The sequence below is a fragment of the Leptopilina heterotoma genome, unplaced genomic scaffold (assembly GCF_015476425.1).
Source record: "Leptopilina heterotoma isolate Lh14 unplaced genomic scaffold, ASM1547642v1 Lhet_325, whole genome shotgun sequence".
NCBI classification, from domain to species: domain Eukaryota; kingdom Metazoa; phylum Arthropoda; class Insecta; order Hymenoptera; family Figitidae; genus Leptopilina; species Leptopilina heterotoma.
Genome location: NW_025111019.1, coordinates 303381 through 330382, shown reverse-complemented (window position 1 = coordinate 330382; position 27002 = coordinate 303381). Strand labels below are relative to the sequence as shown.

At 26.6% G+C, this 27002-nt stretch overlaps 1 protein-coding gene across 10 annotated transcripts in view; it reads right to left on the bottom strand.

Annotated features, from left to right (window-relative positions):
- The window catches only part of LOC122504964 (phosphatase and actin regulator 2), a 131117-nt gene that overhangs the window by 11500 nt on the left and 92615 nt on the right, over positions 1 to 27002 (bottom strand). For 8 of the 10 annotated variants that reach the window (XM_043616345.1, XM_043616346.1, XM_043616347.1 and 5 more), the window contains one exon: positions 39 to 299. In XM_043616345.1, coding sequence (XP_043472280.1) covers positions 39 to 299 — 261 coding nt within the window. The remainder of the gene's footprint in view (positions 1 to 38; positions 300 to 27002) is intronic. The other 2 variants (XM_043616348.1, XM_043616344.1) reach the window with 1 other exon arrangement.

The following is a 27002-nucleotide window of genomic DNA, read 5'->3' as shown; positions in this document are numbered from 1 at the left end:
TGCTTGGTCAGTTCTTGGCTTGGACGACAATCCCTAACCTGGAGGCTGAAGTGCCTCGGAGTCTTGCTCGTTGAGGTAGGGCTTGGGATTGCTCCAGCCCTCTTGCTCACCACCTAGCATGATGATCCGCCGGTTCGTCAGCCTGGTTCTCGGGTCGAGAGTGTTCGGCCTGTTGGGCTTCTGCTGGTCCACCTGGATCGAGGGACACGAGTCGCCCCCTGGCAGCGCACCACCTCCAGAAGAGTCGCTCGACGATATTCCGCCATTTGCACTCTGTTCAGTCTTTTCCTTCTTCGACTCTGTACCAACAAAAAATTCAGCCACATTAATCACAATTCTTATTTATTAAATCTTTAAAAATCAAAAATATCAACTGTAAATTATTATGGGTTTCAATTCGATTTCAAAATCATTTCATTCAGCATTAATTAAAATAAATTATTAATTCTATTCTTTTGTATTTTATTCGTTTCTATTCGATTCTATTCGTTTTTATTAACTATTTTACTATTATGTTGTAGTTTATTCGTTTCTATTTGATTTTATTCGATACGATTCAATTCAATTAGTTTTTCTGATTATATTCGTCTCTATTCGCTTCTATTCAATTCTATTCAATTCTATTCAATTCTTTTCAATTCTATTCAATTCTTTTCGTTTAAATTCAATTCTATTCAATTCTGTTTTATTCCCTATTCAATTCTATTCTATTCAATTCTATTCAATTCAATTATATTCAATTATATTTAATTCTGTTTTATTCCCTATTCAATTCTATTCTATTCAATTCTATTCAATTATATTAAATTCTATTCGATTCTATTCAATTCTATTTAATTCTATTTAATTCCATTAAATGCTATTCAATTCTACTAGATTTTAATTGCTTTTACCAATTCTATTCTATTTTATTCGATTCTATTTTTTCCAATTTTATTTGATACTGTTCAATTGTATTCGATTAATTTTTTTCCTATTTAATTTAATTCTCCTTAATTGTATTCGATTTTAATTTTTTTTTCTATTTATTTAATTATTATTTACTTAATTCGCTTTTATTTAATCCTATTCTTCTTTATTCAATTCGGTTTTTTTCAATTCCATTCGCAACTATTCAATTATATTTTACTGGATTATTCAATTTGATTTTATTAGCTTTTATTCGATTTATTCTTTTTGTAATTCTATCTGATTTTATTCCTATCAATTCTATTCTATTTTTCCCAATTCTATTCGTATTTGTTTAATTATCTGATTAATTTAATTGTTTTTAATTTGTTTTTATTTAATTTTAATTAACTCGATTTTATTCAATTCTATTTTTTTCTATTCTGTTCAATTCAAGTCTGTTATTTTATATTCTATTAGATTTCTTTCGATTCAATTCGATTTCTCTCCATTCAATTCGATTTTGTCCGATTCAATTCCATTTTTTTCGATTATTTCCTATTTAAATCGATTTTTTCCGATTCTATTTGAATTCTTCTTATTCAATTCCATTTTTTCTGATTCAATTCTATTTCCTTCAAATCAATTAGATTTTTTCCGATTCTATTCGTTTCTGATGATTTAATTCGATTTATTTCGATTTTATTCCATTAAATTTGGTTATTTCCAATTCTATTTGATTTTTTCCGATTCAATTTGATTAAATTTGGTTATTTCCGTTTTTTTTCGTTTATATTCGTTTTTTCCGATTTAATTCTATTTCTTTTGATTTAATTCGATTTTTTCTGATTTAATTCTATTTCTTTTGATTTAATTCGATTTTTTCCGATTCAATTCGTTTTATTTCGTTTATATTCGATTAAATTCAGTTATTTCCGATTCAATTCGATTTTTTTCGATTCTATTAGATTCGATTTTAAAAAAGTGACTAAGAAGAAGAAGAATAAAAAAAGTATTTAGAATTGATATAAAAAATAAGGAATTTGATAATCGGTGAATAAAAGTCGAGGGCGTTGTTAGAGGAATGTCATTTCTTTGGACGAGATCCAAAAGTGACAAGGTCCCTCATGTGAAGGAAGGACACATTAAATTTCATGTAGAAAACTATATTTTCATTATGGGAATTGAGATGAATTCTCGAGAAATTCAACTTAATTATAATTGTAACGCGCTTGCCGAGAGAAAATACGACCTATGGGACGAATCTGGAACAGATGAACAATTGTCAAGAGGAAATTAAATCTCAACATTATATATATGAGAGAGAAACCACAGGGAATCAATTTCAACATTTCTCGACAAATTTTTTCTCATTTTTATCGCCCGCTAGTGATTTGGACTTTAGCCAAAACAAAATGTTTCCTCGCACAATTTCAACAAAAAAGAAAAAAAAATTTTTTTTTCAAGAAAATGCTTTGAAAATTTTTTTTTTGAAAAAAACTTGATACTACAAAAGTTGTAAACACTGGCACTGGTTAATTCTTATTTTTTTGGATTATTTTCAAACAGAAAAAGAAAACTTTTAAAAAATTAAAAAATATTTTTAAAAAAGAAAATTATTTTTTACTGTAATATTGAAAAATATTGAGAGGAAAATTAATAGAGTTTATGGAAAAGGATAAAATTATGAGAATTAAAAGTATAAGTTTTTTTATGCGAAAGCGAAAGGTTAAATGATATTTTGCAATAATTTTTTATGAATACTTGCCGAACCAATTAAGTCGAACTATACGACCCATCGTCGAGTCAGTATTAAACGACGAAAATATATTGTTTCGCTATTTAATTTTACAAGAGTCGTTTATTGTTGCCCGGTTAAATGTCGACTGACAATATTTCTCGAGATTGGCGGTCGACTAAACGAAAATAGATTTTTCGATTACATTATAAAAGAGGAAGAATGCTATTTTTTTTCTTTTTATTTATTTTTCTTTTATTTCATAATCCTCGAAACGAGAAAACATTTTTATTTACCAATAATATTTTTTTATAATTTCAAAATACTACAAAATTATTAATTTAATAAAAAAAATATATATTTAATTCTAATTATTCAATAAATTAATTTATTATTATTTTCATTTATTTACTATTTTCCTTCGCCGCATTTCAATAAATTAATAAATACTATTTGGGTCAAATTCTTTTTTTCTTTGTATAAAATCATTAAAAAGCATTATATAATAATACAAATTATTTACATTTTTTTCTATAATTTAATAAAATACTGAAAACACAAAATTATTAAATTGAAAAAATGCAGGAAGTAGAACTGTTTCTCTTCTTAATAAAATTATTTTTCTTACTTTTGAGTAGACAAATAAAAAATCTTTTTTGACAGAAAAAATTGCTTCGATGAAACAATTTTCTTTTTTTTTTTTTTTGCTATTATTTTATGTAAAATTTTCTGGGCACGTCGAATGCGCATTGCGGCTTTGGCTCACAACTATTTGTCCAGAAGGAAGACCAAAAAACAAAGAGAGAAATTCCTTTCAAAAAAATGAATAAACGTCTCTCTTGAGAGGAATTTTTTTTTTTAAAGTCCCACTTCTCTATTCAATTTCTGGCTTATCTTGTGACAGTTCTACTTTTTTAAAAAGTGGTACAAAAATATTATTGCTAAAATATTAATTTAATTATTTCTGTTCAAAAGTAGCGGATTATTTTCTTTTTTAATGAAAAAAAAAATTAAAATTCGAATGAAATTAAATTATAAAAAAAAAAAAAAAAAAAAGAAATTGGCATTGTTTTTGAGATAAGAAGTGAATGAGAGATAGAATACAGTGACAATGCAGCTGGTTTGAAGTGCGATAGAACAGTCAATTGTAACTCTTGCGCGCAATGAAGTTTCATCTATTATCATGGCGTCTAGTCTGAAGCTGCATTAAGCACACATTGTTTTATCAGATAATAACTAGAATGTTTTGTCCCTAGAGATTAAAATATTACTTTCGGTAGTTTCGAAAATATTACTTTTTTTTATTATCCAAATATTTTTTTCAATAATTATTTATAAAAATTAGTAGTATTTAATATTTAGTAATAAGTATTTAGAATTGTAAAAATAATACAAATTTAATAAAAAAGAAAAACAATAATATTTGTAATGAAAATAGTTAAGTGTGGAAAGAATTTGTTTACCATATTTTTTTTTTTTTTTTTTTTTTTTTTTTTTTTTTGATAAAAATGAAATATTTTTCGAGTGCTCAACCGCATTGTTTTACAATTAATAATATTTGTAATAAAACTAGTTAAATGTGAAAAGAATTTGTTTACCATTGTTTTTTTTTCGATAAAAAGGAAATATTTTTCGAGTACTCAACCAGATTGTTTTACACCCCCTCCCCCACTTTTATAACTGATTGGAACAGCTGTACAGTATTTAAAAATAATTAGGTAAATATGCAAGATGAAAAAAAGTGACGACGCTTATTTTAGGGTGACCTACATTTATGCGAGAACGAAGGAATTTTTACCCGAAAAAAATTAATTAATAACAAAAAAAATATTTTATAAAAAATTTTCAAAAAAAACAAATTTTGTGAAAAAATGTCCATGAATGAAAGAAAATACTATAATAAAATTGTTTTATTTTGTTATTGCAATGAAATTTTCTTTGTGAGTTTCTTATTTCTTTCTCGCATAAATAAGAAAAAATTTACAATGAAAAAGAAGAGAGGAAAAATAAAAAAAAAATGAATACAATGAAATATGATTTGTGAACTTGAACTCGGGAGGGAGCTTTTCTAGTCTGTCCGGAGGTCATTGACGTATTACTTTTGTGAGTCGATGCGTCGCGTCGCGCAGCTTTCGTGTTCCCTCAACTAGAAATCCGCCTACTTTTATTATTTTTTATTGCCAAGAAAAAAACGGGAATATAAGAAAGAAATTCCGCAAATTGGAATTTAATATTAAATTATCAATTCCATATTTTTTTCAACTTGTACGGATTTTATTTTCAAATAATATCTTTTCTTTTCTTTCAATCGACAATCGACAATCGACAAATAAAAATAAGACAAAACGAAGACAACAAATAAGAAATTTTTAATTTAAAAAAGAAAAAACAATGGAGCCAAATACAAAAAAAACTCAAGTGTGAAAAATTTGCAATTAAAGAAAATAAGAGGAAAAAAAATAAAAGAAAATAAAAAAACAAGAAATAAAATAATAAAACAAATTGAAGATAAAATATGTACAATAATTAAACAACAGAAAATAGTAAAATAAAATACAAACTTTCTTTTATTTATAAAGCGAAATTAAAAACATAATTTAAAATAAATGAGAAAAATTAAATCATTCTTTCCGAGTCAACTCGGAAAGAATGATTTTTTCTCACGTATATAATTTTCGACCGAGCGATAAATTCTACTTCATAATTTAAAATAACTAGCTGATAAAAACGAAATTAAAAAATAAGAGTGAAAAAAGGAAAATAAATATAACATTGAAAAACTAAACAGAAACAAATTAATAAAACATATGAAAAAATAGAACTGCAAAAATCTCAACTAATAAAATTAAAAACTAAAGAGAAATAAATGAACAAGAAAGTAAATTAATTTATTTATTTTTCAAGTTTAATTTATTTTCAAGTTTTTAAATATAAAAATAACAAAAATACTAGATTGAAAATAATTAGAGAAACTGAATTAAAAAAGTTATTGAAAAGCTAAAATAAAGCAAAGCAATAAATAAAAAAAATTACACGAGCAATAAGTTAAATTTATATTTATCCCAATAAATAAAAGTAAATTTTTAACATTCAATTCCAAACTGCAAAACAATGTAATATATTAAGGAAAAGAAAATAAAAAAAACTGCGAATCAAAAGAAAAAGAAAATTCCTATAAATGATGATAAATATTTAATACAAAAAGCAGACTAGAGAACGGAAGTACTTGTTTGAAAAGAAAAAAAAATGACAGAATGCACTTTACCTGACAGAAAACATCTATAGAAACTTAGAAAACACACGTTTCAGCTTGTGCTTTTATTGATATTGTTTATGTAGAAACCAACGTAAAACAATTGCAATAAAATTGATTCGCAGGAATTTCATTAAATTCGCAAAATGCAACATTTTATTTGCACTTAAATTCACGTCAATTTTTATCCAATAACAAAAGCTTTTTAAAAAAAGAAAAACAAAAAAACAAAAAGAAAAATGAAAAGTAGTTTATTTACAAAAGAAACGAAAATAGATGGAATAATAATTAGTCGATATAAATGTGACACTTGGTCATTTTTTTTTTGGTTCTAAAATATCTGTTTGTCAAGACAGTAATTTTTTTATACTGATTTTTATTTTTTATTTATTTATAGTAGTTTATTATTACTTTTTTTTAAATTTTAGCACAAATTTTAATTGTTTAGTTTTTTTTTACTACAGTGACTTTTTGGAACTCTAGTAATTATTTTGGTACTCTAGTGAATTTTTTTGTTACCCAAGTAGTTTTTTGGCAATCTAGTAACTATTTTGGCGCTTAAGTAAATTTTTTTGTCAGCCTAGTGAATTTTTTTTGTTCCTGTATTTCAGTCATTTTTTGTCAATCTAGTAACTATTTTGGCACTGTAGTTAATTTTTTTTGACACTCCAGTGACTTTTTGTTCTTTTAGCAACTATTTTGAAACTGTTGTTAATTTTTTTGTTACCCTAGTGTTTTTTGTCACTCTAGTGAATTTTTTTGTTAATCCAGTGATTTTTATTCGATCTAGTTACTATTTTGGGACTTTAGTGAATTTTTTTTGTTACCTCAGTAACTTTTTAGTCTTCTAGTTAATTCGTTTATCATCCTAGTAACTTTTTAGTCCTCTAGTTAATTCGTTTATCATCCCAGTAACTTTTTGGCACTCTAGTAAATTTCATTGTCATCCTAGTAACTTTTTTCCCTCTGGTAATTTTTGTTTGCCCCCCAGTAACTTTTTGTCCCTCTAGTTAATTCGTTTGTCATCCCAGCAACTTTTTGTCACTCTAGTTAATTCGTTTGTCATCCTAGTAACTTTTTGTCACTCTAGTAAATTTCATTGTCATCCTAGTAACTTTTTTCCCTCTGGTAATTTTTGTTTGCCCCCCAGTAACTTTTTGTCCCTCTAGTTAATTCGTTTGTCATCCCAGCAACTTTTTGTCACTCTAGTTAATTCGTTTGTCATCCTAGTAACTTTTTGTCACTCTAGTAAATTTCATTGTTTTCCCAGTAACTTATTAACTTTCTGGTAAATTTTGTTTGCCCCCTAGTAACTTTTTGACCCTCTAGTTAATTCGTTTGTCATCCCAGTAACTTTTTGTCACTCTAGTTAATTCGTTTGTCATCCCAGTAATTTTTTGTCACTCTAGTAAATTTCTTTGTCAACCTAGTAAATTTTTGGCACTCTAGTAATTTTTTTCTTATCCCAGTAACTTTATCCATAACCAACTCAGTTTTTTTTGCTTATTAGTCACTCCAGTAGTATTTTGAATAGAATAAAGAAATAAATGATTATTTTGATGAATTCGCGTAATTTCGTCTCACCTGAGAAGTGCTTTTTGTACCCAGGTGGCAAAAAAGCGGCGGGAGGTGTAATCGGAGGAGTGGCGTCCCAACAGGGCACAACGTCAGGTTGGATACCACAAGACCCATAACCAGGAAGTTCGAGTACCCGCTGCTGCTTCTCACAGCGACGACGATGTCGTCCTCGCGGCGCGAACGTCTTCACAGCCGCCAAGAAACCGACTCCGCTCATTTTTTCTTTTTTTCTTTTTCTCCTTTTTTCTCAACTATTATTTGTATCACACTTTTATTACTTATTAATCGAACAATTGAGTTTCCAGGTAGGAGGTTTTTTCTTCTTCTCTGACTTGTTCCAAGTTTCTAATTAGTAAATGACTCGACTAAGAGTTTGATCCTTTTCTTTTCTTTTCTTTTCTCTGAGTCTGAGTATAGAAAACGGATAAGTAAAGGCGCAGGGTTTTCTTTGGTATTACACATACACTCCAATTCAACTTTAGAAGCGTTAAAAACTTAATGAAAGCTTTACGAGTTTTATCGTCGGATTTCTCTCTTACAATGGACAATCAATTTTCTTCAGTGTTCAGTTGTTTCTCTCGTGTTCGAGGAGCTTTAAGAACAAGGATTTACGTTTATATTTATTTTTTTCATCAAAGCACCAACGTTACTTCTATTTTACTCAAGGACATAAATAATTATTTCTAAATAAATTAACTTTCATTAATTTCTAAACAAATAAATAATAATTTTAAATAATTCATTATGTCTAAATAAATTAATTTCAATTCATTTCTAAATAAATAATAAATAAAATTTAGATGAAAAGAACTTGAACTAAAACTAAATTTCAAAGTAAATATTACAAATTAAAAAAAGTGAAAGATTACAAAAGATACTAAAATAAAGGAAAATTGAAAACTTGAAAATAAATAAAAAAATTGAGCTACTGAACTAAATGTAGTATAATAAAAATTATATTAGTGGGAGAATTATTTAATTGTAAAATTTTATAAATATTATCAGAAGACAATGTACCTTAGTCATGAATTAAATTTAAATATTCAAATTAATACCCCCTCGAGTGATGAGAATAGAAAAATGAATTTTTTGATTTCGTGATCAAGAGGGGTGATTGATTAAAGTGAGTCAACTCTTTTTTTCTATTTTTTTTAGAAAAAGGAAAATGTCGAGTAATAGAAAAATTAGAAAAATGTTGGAGAAAAGTGCCTGTGCCGGCTAGAGAGGAACTCTTTTTTTAATGGAAAATTGGAATCGATCACTAGTTGCGCGTGGCCCCCCCATTTTTCCACTGAGAATCGAACTTGGTAAGGACAGTCAAGAATTCAAGATACACTCTCTTTGGGAGAGCATGCCTCGTACTGCCTCGCACTGAATTCTCTTGTCCTTCCTAGATTGTCAGTTTGAGGGAAAATGTTGAGGAAGCTCATGCGCAATCCTCATTGGCCGCTCGGCTCGCTATCTTTCTCCAGCACACACCGAAAGGCGAAAATACGTACCGAGTCGACTTTTTGTCTGAATCGGACGAAATGCAAAATTGCGCACGCGTCCTGACACTCTCCTGCGCCTTTGCCGCTGACAGCCGCTGATAATGTCAAGAAGTGTGTGCAATTGTGCAATTTAACTTTCATTGATAATTTTACAATTTTACTTTTCCATTTGTCAGACAATTTCTTATTTTCTTCATTTAATTACTAATTTTTTTAAATTTCTTTCCTACTCAATCCAATTACACTGTAAAAAAGAGGTTCTAAATTAGAGCAGATTTCGGTATTAAAATTTGTACCTTTCTTTTTATACAGTGTAATTGGAGAAATAATAGAGTACGAAAAAGCTAAACTTAAAGAATTAAATTAAATGACGAAACCAAAAAGAAATTAAGAAAGAATCCGACAAGCAATCGGAACAAAAGTTAGTCCAATTACATAATTTCGTATTTTAAAAGAAAAGGTGACATTAAATTTTTAATTCTTTTTGGTAGAAGCGTAAGGAATTTAATTTTCTACATTTTGAATAATTTGAATAAAAATAATAATTTTTTGTCAATAATAAAGGATTTAAGTAACATAACCTAAAATTTGACAAGTATTTTTTTTTTATTCACAGAAAATTGTCATTTTTGTTCAAATGCAACTTTCAATCGTTTTAAACGTTCAAAATTAAATTCTTCGCACGTCCACCGAGACGAATTTAAAATGTTGTTAATAATGCAAAAGAAAAAAAAAATTTTTTTTAAATATAAAAAATAAGAGAAATAAATTGATAAAAAATAAAAAAAAACTGAAAAGAAATAAACTATAAACAAATAATATTAAATAAACTAACAACAATTTTAAAACAAACAACTTCTACCTCACTTTTTTAAATAAAATAAGCAGCTTTAACTGTCATTAAAATTATTTAATGAATAATTTTACTTAAACATTTCAAAATTAATTCACACAGGAAAAAAAAGTCTGACTCCGTTTACACCTTAAATTCAGCCTCGAAAACAGGCTGAAAGTAAAACTTTTTTTTAGTGTGCAATTTTAAAAGAATTACGTTCACAAGTTTCATAAACAAATTAACTTTAAATGGTTTCAATTGGAATACCTATTCAGAAAATTCCAATTTTTAATGAATTATTCAATTGGAAAGAATTTAGATTTTTGAAAAAATTTAATAATTCAAATTCTTCTGAAATTAGTTAAAAATTTTTATATTTAATTAATTAATAAAAGTAAAAGATTTGTAGAAGAATTTTAATTAAAAACACTAAGAAAATTGAATTTTGCAGAAGTTACAAATGATTGCAGAAATTCAATTCTATTCAAAAGTAATAAAATTCTTCGCAGAAATACAATTATATGTTCAAAAAAAATTTTTTTTAATTCTCGTAAAAATTTTAATTATCTTTATAAATAATAAAATTCTTCTCCAAAATTCAATTATTTTCAAAAACTTTTAATAAAATTCTTGTCATAATTTCAAATATTTTCCAAAATTTTCAATATCTATACTATTTTAATAAAATTTTCCCTCGAGAATTCTAGGCAATCATTCAATTATTTTCATTATAGTAATAACATTTTTTATAGGGATTCAATTACTTTCATAAATAGTGAAATTCTTTATAAAAATTAAATTTTAAGAAACATTCAATTATTCAATAAATTATTTACTTTTGTATTTAAATAATTGAACTCTCCTAGAGTTTTCGAATGAAAATTGATTTTAAAAATGAATTTTAGTTTGAATTTTAGATAATAATTGAATATTAAAAGCAATATAGCGTGAATTTTTAGAAATTGAATTTCGAAAAGGATTTTCATTATTTTCTAGAAATTTATAAAGTTTCAATTTCATTTTCAAATTTTATTTCCTTATGGAAGTTGAAAATTTTCTACAAAAATTAAAAAAAAACTGGAATATGTAATGTTTTTTCCTAAAAGAAAAGAATCAGTTTGTGAACAATATTGTTATTGAGAAATAAAAATTATGCATAAAGTGGGTATTTATTTCCTATTTCTTAATCATAATTTTTTATTTTTTTATAAATAGAAAGAAAAAAAATTTGCATAATTTAGATCAGTCAAAACGAAATTTGTTACAGAAGAAAGAATTATAATAAAAAAATTTTCAGTCATATATTTTTTTTCAATTTCCTAATTTTTTAATTTCAAATATTATTTTATTATAAATCATGAAAAAGTACCTGCAAATTTTCGATGTGTCAAACAATATTTTTTAAAGAAAAATTAAAAACGAAAAACAAAAGCATACACAAAAACTAACTTCAAAGTGCGGACAGACAGAATTAATGAAGGAATGAAATACGAAGAGTTTTATTTATTTTATTGAAAAAAATCCGAAACAATGGGAGGAAGCGAACCCTCGACACAAGTCTAGCATACAAGCTGACGCGACGCTTAACGCCTGCGGCTATTGGCAATTTTATTTTTATTATTGTTTCTATAATCATCATAATTGTTACTATCACGATCATTATATATAATAATGTTAATAATAATAATACCAAATAATAAAAATTAAAAATAATAAACTTTATTACGATTATTAACGAAAAAATACTTTTTCTCACAGGAACTGAAAATTGAATTATTTTGCAAATTGCCACTAAATTACAATGATTGCAAATCGAGTGAAATCCTATAAATGAAACATTCTCCCGGCTTCTTGAATTACTGTTGAATTACTGAATGAAAACTGTAAGGACTAGGACACTTGCAAAAAAGGAGAAAATATTTCTTTGACGTCTCTGCATTAAGGCAAGTGACACAAGTGAAGAAAATGAAGAAATAAATTCCCCACAGTCCGAGTCGAAAAGTGACGCTGAGTAGCGGGAAAAACGCGTGGGCGCGAGGGAGGGGGAACGTACACTTGAACGTAGGTTGGAATTGGTTGGAACGGTGGTGGCGAGGTGAGGCAAAAAGAGGGAATTCCATTCGTACCCCGGGCAAGGGAACCGATCGTTACTGGGTAAAATCCAACTCAGTATTAGAGCCAGGGAGGGGGGAAAAAGAGGGAGGCAAAGGTTTCGGGGTGGTGCAAAAACTGGCGGTAGTGATCCACAGTGATCCATGGTGGCCTAGAGGGGAGTAAATCCAGGTGGCAGTGGGGGAGGGGGAGGGCTATCTTTCGTGGTTTTTCGAGAAAAAGAATGTGCAAAAATAATGCAATTCAAAAAGGATGAAAATAACAAAATTCTTTTTATCATTTACATGAATATGTACAAATTGAAAAGTTTTACAAACAATTAGTTTCATTTGTCGTTATTCCTCTTTTTTTCTTCTTCGTTTGGTATATTTTCCCTGACCTTGAAAAATTTCCCGAGGAAAGTCTAATAGACTTCTCTTCATGCCTCGTGTCACTTTTTTTTAAAGCCCTGGAAAAGCTTTTTTAGAAAATACAGAAAATACAGAAAATACTTGCAGACCTTCAATTTAAATATTATATTGACTCTTGGAATTAAATTGTATTGACGGAGCTTTAACAAAAACCTGTTTTCCATTTATTTGTATAATCGTTTTTTTAATGTAAATAAAAGAAATTGTTTCTTTGGAAAGAGCTCTTTTCTCTATCAATTTTTTTTTATTTTCTTTCTACTTTTTCTGCTTTACTTGCATATAATTTATATTTTAATTACTTTAGTTCATTTTTATATTATAGTCTATTTCTATTTTTTTAATCCGTTAATATTTAATAAATATTTAATAATAATATTTAATCCGTTTGAGTTTTCTCAGTGTCAATAAAAATAGAAACATAATCAAATTCGCTCTGCGCGCCTGCGCAGTTGAAATTGTGCGCGAGCACGTATGAGAAAGAAAAGGATACGAAAACGTCTCTATCTTTTTCTATCTCATACTTTATATTCACCATCGACTTTACTGAAAGTAAATAAAATAAAAATATTTAAAAAAAAGAAAAAGAAAACAAATATAAATATAGAAATAAATAAAATAAAAATATATTTTTTATCAAATATTCCATAAAATAAAATGTATATTAAATAGAAAAGAATTTTTGCTTTTTTTGAAACTAATTTTCCAAACAGCAACACATGCGTAAGAAGTCGATGATTCAATAGAAAAAGAAAAGCGTTCATTCATGCGCAATTTTCCCTCTCGATTCATTCATAAACTTTTCTTATTCATTCACAGGAACTTGGAAAATAAACAAAATATAAAAAATTGAAAGCGTGTGATGTATGTATTCTTTTGGTAAAAGACGATTATTTTTGGTGGATTTCGTGTTTGTGTGCAATGAAAATATATTATTCGACAATAAAAATAGTTTATATATAGAGGGAAATTCTCCGATGTTAATGACGTCTGAATTGTGTTGATTTTCTCATTGCTTTTTCATCGTATAAGCTTATAAGCGAAGAAGAAGGTGTTTGACGTCACAAAACTGAAACTCTTTGAGAAATTGATGACTCAGTGTCTCAGCTGTTAATTTATAGTGGCAGTGATATACTATCAATTAATTAGGAAATATTGAATTCTGCAAATTGCCATTGGGTGTTGAAATTCCACTTATGATAAATATTTGTCCCCCTGGGAAATTTCTAACCTGAATAGAATTGTGGATAACGCGTTTCTCGCAATATTCACTTTTTCACAATTATTTATTGCGTACCGTGTGCCGATTATTGTGTGGATTATTAATTTCAATTTTCTACCAATATTTATTCATTTCACTTCTCATGGCTTTTATTTTTGAGTTTTCTTTTGAGGTTATGTTCCATTTTCTTCTTTTATTTTTAATAATATTTATACTTCATTTATAGCTTGGAATTTATTCTTAATTTTATTTTCAGATTATTTGTAGTATATTAATCAATTTTAATTTTTTAATTTCTTTATTTCTGTTTATTATATTTTTATTTTATACTATTTTTCTTAATTCTTTAAATTTATTTCTTTAGTTTGTTTTTTATTCTTCATTTATTTTTAGATTTATTTTATTTTTGGCTTTTATTTTTAATTTTATTTTATTTTTGCTTTATATTTTTAGTTTTATTCTATTTTTAGTTTCATTTTATATTTAGTTTTATTTTACTTTCAGTTTATTTTTAATAGTTTCTTTTATAGGTAAATATTCTTTCTTTTATATTTTTATTTAAATTGAAATAATGTGAATTCTTTTTGTAAGCTTTTTTTATTAGTGAGTTACGAAACTCTAGTAATATTTATTAGTGAGTATTGGAACTCTAGTAACATTTATTACTAAGTATTGAAACCCTAGTAACATTTATTAGTGAATAACGAAACTCTAGTAACATTTATTAGTGAATAACGAAACTCTAGTAATATTTACTGAAAGTTTGAACAATATGTGAAAACTGGGGAAAATATTATTATTCTGGAAAATGGAAACTGCTTTGAATGGAGACACAGGTTAATATGACCTTTGATTCATTGACGGTCGAATTTTCAGTGGCTCCTCTATTCACGAGTGCTGAGTTGTGGACAAGGTGATAAAGGGGGAGAAAAGAGAGAATGCTTTCGAAATCGATGCAACTGTTTAGCTCCAGCACGAGCAAAAGTGCTCGAAAGCACGAGGAGGAGGACCCGAATAAGGTCAAGGTCTTGCAGAACGACCTTTCTTCTTCTTCTTCTTCTTCTTGCTTTCCAAGAACCTAACGCAATTTCCACAAAACCTTAAATTTCTCTCTCTCTCTCTCCTTCTATGTAAATATATCGATTTTTCATCGAGATAAGAACAGATTCACGACATTCATCTTCAGAAAAAGGAGAAAACATCGAGAGAACACTACTTAAATCACATTTCCTTACATCTATATCTGCAAACAAGAATCGTCTCCGAGATATTTCACAATTTTATTACCAGAGAATTTTTAACGTCTTTCTTTATTCTAGATTTTTTTGGTTTATTCTATTTACTGACGAAAAAGCATTTTTCACTGAATGTTTGAAAATGGGGTAATTCTTTTTAAAGTCTCACCGTTTTTTGGTAAAGTTTGCTTAACATGTGATTAATGAGACGAAACTCTAGTAACTTTTGCTAAGTCGGTCGTGGTAAGTCACTAGGGACGTTACACAACTACTTAATTATTATTTACTAGAGTGAGTCTTTAAAAAATTATTACTAGAATAGTGCCAAACAGTATCAATAGAGTTTTAAAAATTTCCTAGTCAAGAAAATAATTACCAGACTAACAAATTCTAGGGGCTTTTTTGTCTTAAAAAATTACTAAAGCTCTAAAAAATTATCTAAATAGAATAAAAGTTATTTTCTACTTTACTTTTCTTACAGTCTTAAACCTCTAGATGAGAAAAATTAGTAGAAAATAAGGAAATAGTAGAAAAAACGATTAATTAAATAATTAATAAATAAAAAATAATTTATTGAATCAAAAATTTACTAGTGACAAAACTCTATAGTAACAATTTTGTCACTGAACAAAAATTCACTATATTTTTATAGAAAATAGTTGGTAAAAGAACGAAACTCTAGTAACTTTTTTTCAGTGGGAAAAATTGAATGGGAGGAAAAATCACTAGAGTGGTGTTTAAACAACGTTTGTCTTCTTGTACAGCATAACCCCATATATGACAATTATCGATTTATTCCAAGTGCCTTGGGAACTATCGCCTAGAATTTCAAATGTCTAGTTTGCAGTGCAAATATATATATATATAGACAATGGTACCCGAGATACTCGAGCTAAACCCATTCAAGTTTCCTTCCTAAAGCAATTAATTAATTAATTAAAATAGGCAATGTAATTTGACAATTTCTTAATGATTCTCGAGAATTTTCAAGTACTTTAACTTTTTTTCTATTTAAAAAAGAATTTTAAAAAAAACTTCAAAATTTAAGATGATTCTACCCTTAAGATTCTTAATGGAGAACATAACCTCGAATTTTAGGGTGATTCCACAACGGTATTAAAAAAACGCCTTTGAAAACAAAAGGCGAACATAACCTTAAATTTTAGGGTGATTCCACAATGATTGTACAATTTGGTTCGCCTTTTGCAGGCTTCGCACTCAATAATTAATTTTAAAAAAGTATCAAAAAGTTAATACTGAGAAAAGTAGTAAAAAAAATAGATATTGGAAATTAATTTCAACAAAAATCTTTTTTTGAAATTTAGTTATTACTAAAAAAATCGTACCATAATTCAATTTCTCAGAAGAATTTTATTATTTATGAAAATAATTGAATTCTTGTGTAGAATTTTATTGAATTCTTTTTAAATAATTGAATTTTCGTCAAAAATTTTATTACTTGGAAAAATAATTAAATTCTTGTGAAGAAATTTATTAAAACTTTGTTTAAATAATTGACTTCTCGTCAAAAATTTTATTATTTGGAAAAATAATTTAATTCTTGTGAAAAATTTTATTAAATTTTTTTTTAATTTAGGGTAATTCCACAACGGTATTAAAAGATTAAAAAAATAAAATTTTACATAAATAAATACTTCTAGAATATTTAAATACCGTTAATTTGTTTAATTAATTTGTAAAATATTGGAAAACAGTTGGTTTTTTTTTTAAATTTCTGGAATTAAATTTTCCGTAAAACAATCGTTTTTCTTTAATTCGAGTTTAGCAAAGTCGTTTAAATTTCGATTTATGCGCGAGTGGAGACGACGATCAATCAAATTGATTGAAAAATGAAAGTTTCTTTTCGTGTCATTTGAAACTTTACTGGTCCATTAAATTCATAATGAAATTGTTTTTTCTAATTGGAAATTGTGCATTATATTCTTTTCCAGAAAAAGTTTTTTTTTCATTTCATTTTAATCGAATTTCTAAATATAATTAAAATTATAAATAAGTAAATTAATTAATTATAGTTAATTATTAATTTATTTATCATTAATAAATGTTTATAAATTTTAAGTTTAATTATAATTAATTAAGTTAAAATTAACTTTTTTATGTTTTAGTTTAAATTTATAAAAATAGATAATAAAGAATTAGTGATTATAATGTTCGATTTGTCATTATTGTTCAAGGTCGCAATTAGATAAATTCAAGTTTCCTTAAGTGCAATAGATTTTTCTTCGTATATGTTTTTTGAGACTTACATCCCGGAAAGATGAAAATAAAATTATTTGCTGTGCAAATTTTGGATATTTTCTTAAAATAAACGATTTTTATCGAAAAGTATAAACAAAATTTATATGGAATTTTCTATTTTTAATTAACTATTTGCACTTTCAATATTTTTTTTAATATTCATTATAATAAACTTTAAAAAATATTTCGTAGTATAAATATTTTTAAAACTATTTAGACCACTATTTAGATGAAAGAAAATACGTTAAAAAATACGTTACGAAGAAGAGTTTGAACCCTGACATCTTTGAACTTGAAAGTGATGCTTTTTTCTTACCTGCAACAAAAAAAGAAACTAACGATTAATTTTACTCAATAATTATGCTTATAAAAAATATAATTTATTATTTTTTTTTAAATTTTAAAAAATTAAAAAAAAAATGATTTAAACATTAATTATTATTGTCGTTTAACTCTATTTATATCAGAATTTTCCAGCACTTTTCTCTTTGCATTGAAAGAACGTTGATCAAAAATTAAACAAAGCGTGGGATTTGCTTTCTTTTATTTACTTTTTTTTATTTTTCTTCTGCTGCATTTCCGGTGGGAAGGTTTTTTTTTAAAAGTGAATTTAATGGGGTTGGTCTCGAACGAGGCGAATGGTAAACGTATTTTCACGCCCTCGTACACATGCACGTATTTCAAAAATTTAAAACAATTTTAAGTAACACACGTGGGACGGCGATAAAGTTTTATCTTCACTTTCAAACGAAATGAAAACTTTTACTATTTTTTCTTCGCATCTATTAGGATTAAATTTTTATTTTTACTACGAAATGAAAAGTTTTCATCGAAATAATGCTTAATTTTAAATATTTCAAATCAAATTTGTTTTGTTCAAAAAAAAAAAAAAAAAAAAAAAATTTATATATTTTATACAAAACTTTTAATTTCATATTAGTCTTTTAAAATTCATAAATGTTTAATGAATTAAAAGCTAGATTTTAAATATAAATATTTGAAATCAAATTTTTTTGGTTCAAATAAATAAAAAAAAAATTTCTTATTTTATAAGTCTTTTAAAATTCAAAAATTTTTAATGAATTGAAAGCTTGATTTTGAATTACAATCTAATTTTACATTAGTCTTTTAAAATTCAAAAAATTTTAATGAATTAAAAACTGGATTTTAAATTAAAATCGAGACCGTTTTAAATTGAGATTTGAAAATTAATTCTTGAAAATTTGAAACATTTCTTCTGCTTTACTTGAAATATGAATAAATTATTCACTAAGCCCTAAATCTTGGAGAGAGAAATTAATTTCCAAAGCAGGAGAGAGAATCGAACACTTGGCCTTCAATTCTGACAAGCTTCATCAAAGCGAGTGACTTCCAAGTTTCGAGAATCTCAAGTTCCTCGCTTACGTTAATCTCCGAAATTCTCCCTAAATAATTAGTCAATCTAAATATTAGGCGAATTTTAAACAATTTTTTTTTTTAAAGTAATTAAAAAAGGAGAAATCTTTAGTGAGGAGAAAAACCTTTTTTCCACAATTTAATAAATTGTTGACCTTCAAAAGGTCTTTGAACAGAAAAGCTTGAGTGTTCTCTCGAGAGGCGCGAATAAAATAAAATGGAAAATAGGGGAGAAAATTTGTCGATGCAAAATATTGCCACTGAGGAAAATTCATTAAAATTCATTCATTAAATTTTTTCCACAATTTATTTTTTTCTTCTTTTGAAAAATGTATGAGATTTTTTCGGAGAGTGAAGGAGAGAAAGGGGAAAAGCAATTTACAAAAGAATGCAAATTTTTTCGAAAACCTTTGCTTTTTAGAGATTTATTTCCCCTGCAAAAACATTCACTTTGTCTTTGTTCGTTGGAACGAAAAATTATTATTTATTTTTATTCATTTTTCGTACTATTTACTTTCTTTGTTTTTCGCAGATTATTTATTTTTACACTTTCGATTCTTTTTTATTTACAGAAAAATAAACGAGAATCACCCTCTCGTACAGTATTTAGTTTGTAAAATTTTTGATTATTTTTATTTATCATTTTTACGATTTTTATATATTTTGTTATTTACAGTTAGAAAAAAAATTGCCCGATAAAAGGAAAAATTTTTAAGTGCCTGTTTATGATTTTTTTTCAATTTTCTTGTCGGATAAAAGAGAAATAAATTTTCTGTTGAAGGAGAAAAAATAAAATAGTCCCTGAAAAGACGACGACGCGACTTGAAAGCGAATATCTTAAAGCCCTTTTTAGAGTTTAGAAAGAAAAGAAATAATCTCCCCAAGATTCCGGCCTTAGGCAATAGGCCGACCTGATTTTCTTCTATAAGCGAAACAACCTTATTCATCAACTTTAATGAAGATTCAACTTTCGAGAATTTTAAATTGAAAAAATTCCGAAAACAAAAAGCACGTGCAACTTTATCGATGTATTAGAAAAAAATAGAATTAAAAAATATAATTAAAAAGGAAATCAATAAAAAAATTTAATTTTAAATTATCAGTAGAATTATGAAAAGAATATCAATAAATGAATAAAATATTAATTAAGAAGAGATAAAATTTTAAAACAATGTCAAGTATAAGTTTCTTAAGATTTTAATAATATTGAGACTATAAGGATTATTGAATGCTGCGCGCGCAGTATTCGAGTGGGGAGAGGCGCTCGATGATTGGTCCTCTATCCCCACTCCACGCAGGCGGCGCGCGCAGTTTTCGAGTGGAGGGGGAAACTCCCCTCTCTATCTCTAACAGTAACCAACTAGTAATCTTCACTGTAGTAAAAATATTTAATTTAATTCTAAAATTTAATTTTGACCAAAAAAGTCTAAAACTTTTTTAATAATAAGAAAAAAATTATTTAGGAAACTTGTATTGATACGAAACTTGACAAATATTTCCCTTTATTTTTCACGCTTCTTTAAATTCATCGAGAGGAATTTTATTCTCACACAGGCAATTTTGATCGATCGCAATTTTGCAACCGGTGAGTTGAGTTTGAAAATGAAATTAAAAATTGGAAACAGCACATCTGATACAGACATTCCGGAAGAGTAAATTCCATTTGATCCGAAAGACTAAAAAGCGTGGGAGAGTTTTCCTTTTCCTTCCAAGTCTATTTACCAAGTGAACTATGTTTAACTTCTCTCTTCAAGTAGAATAAAATATAATAATTGCATTCTATGTGTTCGAAAGGGGAAAAAATGAAAAATTACAGCAAATGCCAAAGTAGTTGCATTTCTTTTTTCACAAACAAATGCAAATTATTTTTTTTCAAATCGAACCTTTTTCTAAGGAGAATTGGAAAAAAATGAAAAAGCTGACACGTTGGTAGTAAAGGTCTTTTCTGGAAATAGTAAAATCTCAAAAGTTAGTGTCTCTGGGAAACTTTCTTTTCTCTCCTTTTTCTGCAGCACCTCAACGGAACAGTTATTTAACGATCCAGCTTCCGCTGGAGCTTTTCCGGGTTTGTCTGGGATTTCCCTGATAATCCAAGTGTAAAATCCGCTGACGTGCTGGTTGACGAGATCAAGGCACGTTTTGGCAAGGACGCCGTCCAATATTTCATATTTCCACTTTCGAAAAGCTTGTTAAAATTAAATGTTTAACATTCGTCGGGTAATTTTCAAGGCGAGGGTCATGGCCATCCCTCATGGGCAATGTCAAAATAATAATTCAATCAATAGTTTTTTATTTTTTGTTACTTTCCGTCGCAGAAGTTCTTGTTTTCAAATTTTATTTTCCACTCTAACTGGGACAAGCGGAGAAGAAATTGTGTTAGTATCAAAATTCAAAAAATCAAAATTTTGGTTTCAAAATTTGAATTTTTTTTGAGAATACTACACCGACATGGTACTCGTTTTCTACTAACATAAGGTCGATAATTTCAAATCTTAGATCGTAGAGAACGAAAAATGATGATAATAGTAATAAAATAGTAACTTATCAAAGTTGGTAAAATAAAATAAACAAGTCCGGCCATATCAGGGCTTGAACCAGTGAAAGTATTAAAAAATACGGACTTTACAGACTAAAAATGAAAAATTGCAGACCATTTTTTGTATTAAAAATAATTTAATTCCTGAGAAGAATTTTGTTATTTATGAAAAATAATTTAATTCTTACGATGAATTTTACTATACTTATAAAAATAATTGAATTGTTACAAAGGATTTATTAAAAGTTTAGAAAATAATTGGATTCTTTCGAAAAATATTATTAAAAATTAAAAAAATGAAATTTAAAAAATTGAAATCTTTCATGAAATGTTATTAAAATTGTATTAAAAATAATTGAATTTTTGCAATTATTTGTAAATTCTCGAAAATTCTCCAAATTATATCGTTAAAGTTATAAACTTTTCTTGCTTTTTCAATGAAATAACAGACCTTTTTTAAAAAAAACTGCCCTGCCATATACTTAAATTCAAAAATCAAAATTTTCGTTTTCAAAATAAAAAATTTTGACTTTTTTTCGAAAATAAACTCTACCGACATGGGGCTCGTTTTCTACTAAAATAAGGTCGCTGATTTCAAATCTGATATCAGAATGAGCTAAATTTGTAACCGTTGATTAAAATAACAGAAAATCGAATATAAAAAAAAGTTTTTTGGCAAACAAATAAAAGAGAGGCCTTTGCTTTGCGAGGGTTAAAAAAAGGAAAGACCAGAGTGAATGAGAAATTACTCTAGCACTTTTTTGATCGAAAGAAGAAGAAAAAACGGCAGAAGCAGCAGCAGCAAGCCGCATCGTCCTCTGCAATGACCCAATATAAAAGTGTATACATTTCACGAAATTTTAACCTACTTTATGTCTAGTTTGGCCACAAATACGGAATTACAAGCAAGTGAGCTTCGTTTTTTTTCTTCTAAACGATTCTTTTTTGCCCAAAGAGAGATGGTCAATGAACGAATCACGAAACAAAAACTTGGCAAACGCGAATGTTGAAAAATGTTCCGCATCCAAAGACGGAAGTTGAGTAATTTCTTCTGACAAATCGCATGAATAATCTTGACCGAACCGTCATAATTGCCGCAAAATTATAGTTTAATTAATTACACAAGGAGTTGATAATTATTATCTAAGAATGAATTAATAATAAAAATGAGAATGCAATAATGAATGTGTGAATTATCTACCGCCTACTAGTCGTTGAAAAGAGGGATAAAAAATAGCTTAGAGTACATGGGAGACAAGAATGGAGTGACATTTATCAAATTTGTTTTACGACATGCTCTATATAGTTGAGGACATAAAAAGCTCTTTAAACTTTATACAACCAGCTCAAGTATATAAAAGAAACAAAAACACATGAGCCAATTTAACGCTACTGCTGAGAACTGGACCACAAAAGATTTCCCATTAAATCCTCCTTGTGTTGTGTTATCACTTTCAAATCTTTGGGATTTTACTTTTCATTTTCATTTTTTCTTTCAAAACATTTTTCTTCCTTTCACTACTTTTTTATAAACAAATTTTATTTTTTTTTGTAAAAACTTTTAAGGGAGACAAAAAGAGATAAGGAAATATTTTCTTAAGGGCATTTGAACCTTGATGACGTTACAGATTGTGCAAAGCATGTGTGACGTCATCAAGGTTCAAATGCCCTTAAAGAGAGAATAAAAGTTTATGAAACTAAAACTGAAAATAAAAAAAGAATGAAAATCTCTGCAAAGTAAATTTGAAAATCTCAACTTTATATTTTATAAATTTTTTGACATTAACTTTCATATTCACTCATCTAAATTGAAAATTAAAACAAAAAAAGAAAAAGTGAAAACGATAATGATAATTCTTGAGAGGTATTCATCTTCAACTACATTTTTCATTTTTACTTATTTTCAAATTTTCATTGCCACTTTTGGAGATTTTCATTTTAATTTATACTTGAATTTTCATGATCACTTTTCCAATTTTCATTTTCACTTACACTTTTACTTAGTTGAAGAGATTTTAATTTTGAGAAATGTTGAACTGTGTTCGCAATTAGTGGAGTAATTTTTAAACACAGAGTATGGATTTTCCGTTATAATCTTGCCCTCGCCTCCCTGGGATTAAATAATAATTAGTATGCCGTGGCCTATGATCCTTCTGCAGTGGAAATATATTGATTTTGATGAGTATGAGTGTATGAGTTGCGCCGGTGTCTTTCAACATTAGGATTTGTGCCAAAATTCCCCAGCTCACTGTTGTGATACAGTTTCAAAAACATCATATATCGCTAGTGTATACGAATCGTATTATTCCGCTTCAATAAAATTTAACTTCACACACAATCAGATATTTCCTTTCAACAACATGAAAACAAATTATGATCGATAGTAATCACTCTGCTAACTCTGCTGATGCTGGACTAGCGAGTTCGTCAAAAACACAAAAGCAAATCATTTCTCTAAGCTATTGGAGCAAATTTTTCTCTAAAGGAAAATTTTTTTATAAATAAATATACATTTATAGTTTATACATACAAATAAATATACGATTTTTTATTCAAATTAAAAATTAGTTTTGAAAATTCAATGATAATTGATTTTGAGATGAAGTTTAATAATTTTCTTAAAGTTCTTTGAGAACACTAAAATTCAATTTTTAATGTAAAAATTGCAACTGTCCATGTTTTTTTAAAAGTTGTTATTATTAATATTTTCAAAAAATTATAATAAAGAAATTTAAAAATTTATTTTTTTAAAAAATTTTTAAATAATTTTTTAAAGATAATAGTTTTTCAATTGTATACAAAAAAAGTCAAATAATTGAAATTTAGTAAAATCTTTTTAAAATAATTGAAGTTTGGTAAAACTTTTAAAAAATGATTGAAATTTGGTAAAATCTTTTTAAAATAATTGAAATTTGGTAAAATCTTTAAAAAATAATTGAAATTTGGTGAAATCTGTTTAAAATAATTAAAATTTGGTAAAACCTTTAAAAAATAATTGAATTTTTGAAAAAAATAAAAAAAAATAATCAAATTTTTCAAAAGGGTTTTAATTATAAATATCAACATAATTTCTCCGATATTTTATTAAGTTTAAAAAATAAATTTTTATTAATTTTAATTTACTTTGTCTGAAGATAATTAAATTTTAAAAAATTATGATAAGACAGTTCTGAAGAAATTAGTTTTTTAAAAATATTGTAATATAATTTTTGGAAATTGATTAAATTTTTAAAAAGAATTTTCGTATACTTAAAAAAAAACTAATTAGCTTTTTGAAGAATTTTTATTATAAACTTTGAACATTATTGTTTTCTCCAAAATGTTAATAATAATTCTAATAAATTTTAATGTTTGTATTATACTTTTTGTACCTATAAGTATTTTAATTTTCAAAAATATTATACAAATAATTGCATTTTAAAAAATTAGAATGGGAAATTTCTAAGAATTACCTACTTTTCTCAAAAATATTCTAATATAATTGTTAGAAGCTAATATTCATTTACTTTCTTTTTTTGAAATTTACACTTTTGATGATTTTCCATTAAAATTGTGGAAAATTCAATTATTTTCAAAATTTGCAATTTAAATTCTTCAAAAGTTGATTTTAAAAAATTGTAGGAAAATGCTTGAGAAAAATAAATTATTTTCAGTTAAATTTTAGAAAAATTCAATTAACTTATAAACTTAATAACTAACTTACTAACTTATTAACTTATTAACTTAATTAACTTACTAACTTACTAACTTATTAACTTATTAACTTACTAACTTATTAACTTATTAACTTATTAACTTACTGACTAATGTATTAAATTACTAACTTAGTAAGGTAGTAAGTAACTAAGGTAGTTAGTAACTAAGTTAACTAATTAGTTAAGTAAGTAATTTAATTAGTAATTAACTTTGTAAGTTAGTTAGAAAATTAAGTTTGTTAGTAAGCTAGTTAGTAACTAAATTACTTTGTTAGTTGTTAGTAATCGTTGACTTGGTTTTGATTTGAACTAAAATTTCAGTCATAGTAAAAAATAACACCAAAATGGATTATTTTTATTCTTTTTGCTGTTAATTTAATCTGCAACGCTTTTTAATACCTCAAAATTTGCTGTAAAAGAGTATAAAAATAAAATGAAAATCTAAATGTAATAATGAAGATGAAATTGCTTTGTTTTTTTTTATTTCGTACTGTTCCCATTTTGCCAAACTGGGTGCAAAATGGGTATAAGATGGTTAAATTTTAAATTTTTTTGTAAATCTTTGCAAACTCTCGAAAAAGTCGCTTACATATTGAAATTTGCATAAAGTTCGAGTAAAGTTTAAAGAACGAGTCTCCAGTGGGTGATGGAATTTATAATCGAAAAACCCACGAAAAGCAGCTGTTATCTCCCTCTCTCTCTCTCTTTCTCTGAGAATAGTATTTGTGTAGGTACGATTATAATTCAGATAAGGTGAGAGAGAAAGAGAGACGGAGGGAAAAAAATAGATGAAACTTTGTAAGGATTTGTCCTTGACATTCGTTGTGCAGCACGAGCCAATTTTTATATCCTTGCTTTATTGTCTGGTCCAACAGATTTTTTATTTTTTTATTTTTTTATTTTTTCCCCTTTTTCTCACGCGTGTCTAATATTTTCACTTCTCAATTCAAATCAGAAGAGACAATGCGAAAATTTCATCACTGTTATTTCAATACGAAACTATTCTTTTTTCACCCCACTTCAATTTCATAAATTTCAAAACTTTCTTTCTCCCTATTTTTTCATGTCAATAATATAAGCAATAAAAATCTATACCCAACAATAAAAAGGAAGGAACGATAATACTCGAAATTTATTTTTATTTCAAAGGGGGTTTTTCTTTTCTGAAAAAATCCATATTACATAACTCTGAAAATGTGATAATAAAAATCTTTATTTAGATATTTTAGCGAATATTTGGAAACTAAAGAAAGTTTTTCTTTTTTTGAATATAAATTTGATTGATTTGGAAAAGAAGTTTGCTTTTTTCTTATGTAATGTACAGAAAATGAATTTTCCATCGAGAAAATGGAAAGAGACGTGATTAAGACAAATGGGGAAGATTAAATTCTGACGGAGCAACTGGAGATATCTTCGCAAGTATTATCTATTATCTTTGTTACAGTTTCTGAATATATAACGACGATGCGATAGACTCTCTCGTATTTTCAAGTCATACTCATGTTTCCAGTAATAAACTACCACCTATATTATTTATAAACTCATGCTCCAACTTCTTCTTCTTCTTTCGACAAAAGAAATAAGGCAAAAAATACAACAATACAACAATAACTCAAAAATATAATCAGACAATAAAAATAAAGTAGAAAAAAAAATACAAAACAAAATAAAAAATTAAAATTAAATACAAAAAAATTAAGAAAATAAAAATAAAATTAAAACCTGAACCAAATACAAAAAAAGTAACAAAATAGAAAATAAAAAAAAATAAAAAAAGACCAAAACAAAAACAAGAAAAATAAAATAGAAAAAATAAAAAACAAAATAAAAAATTAAACCAAATACAAAGAAGAAACAAAATTGTAGAACAAAAAAACGAAAATAAGAAATGACAAATAAAAATACAAAGAAAACGAACCAAGGCAAAAAAATGAAAAAAAAGTAATTGTACCTAAACAGAAATTTTTTTCTATTATAAAATGTATTAACTTTTTTTTTTTTAAATTGAAAAAAAGTGATATGAATGTGTCTCGGAGCATTTTCCCTTTTTTTTTATATGTCTCGAGAACGCGTGGTAATAATTACGAGAATGACAAAAGGAGTGTGAGGTTGGAGGGATTTGTCTATTAAACTCAGACGACATATTTCACCCCGAGGATATCGATCAAGGTTTTTTCACCAACTATACCTACACGAGAAAATGTTGTCGATGCTCAAAGGATATATTGCAATTCTTAAATAAATAAAAAACTATTTTTCAATTAAGATTAACAACATTAAAACAAAATTAAACTCAAATAACTAAATTTAAATTCATTACAAAATTCATTACAAGTTTTATGAAATTAAAGTTTATTTT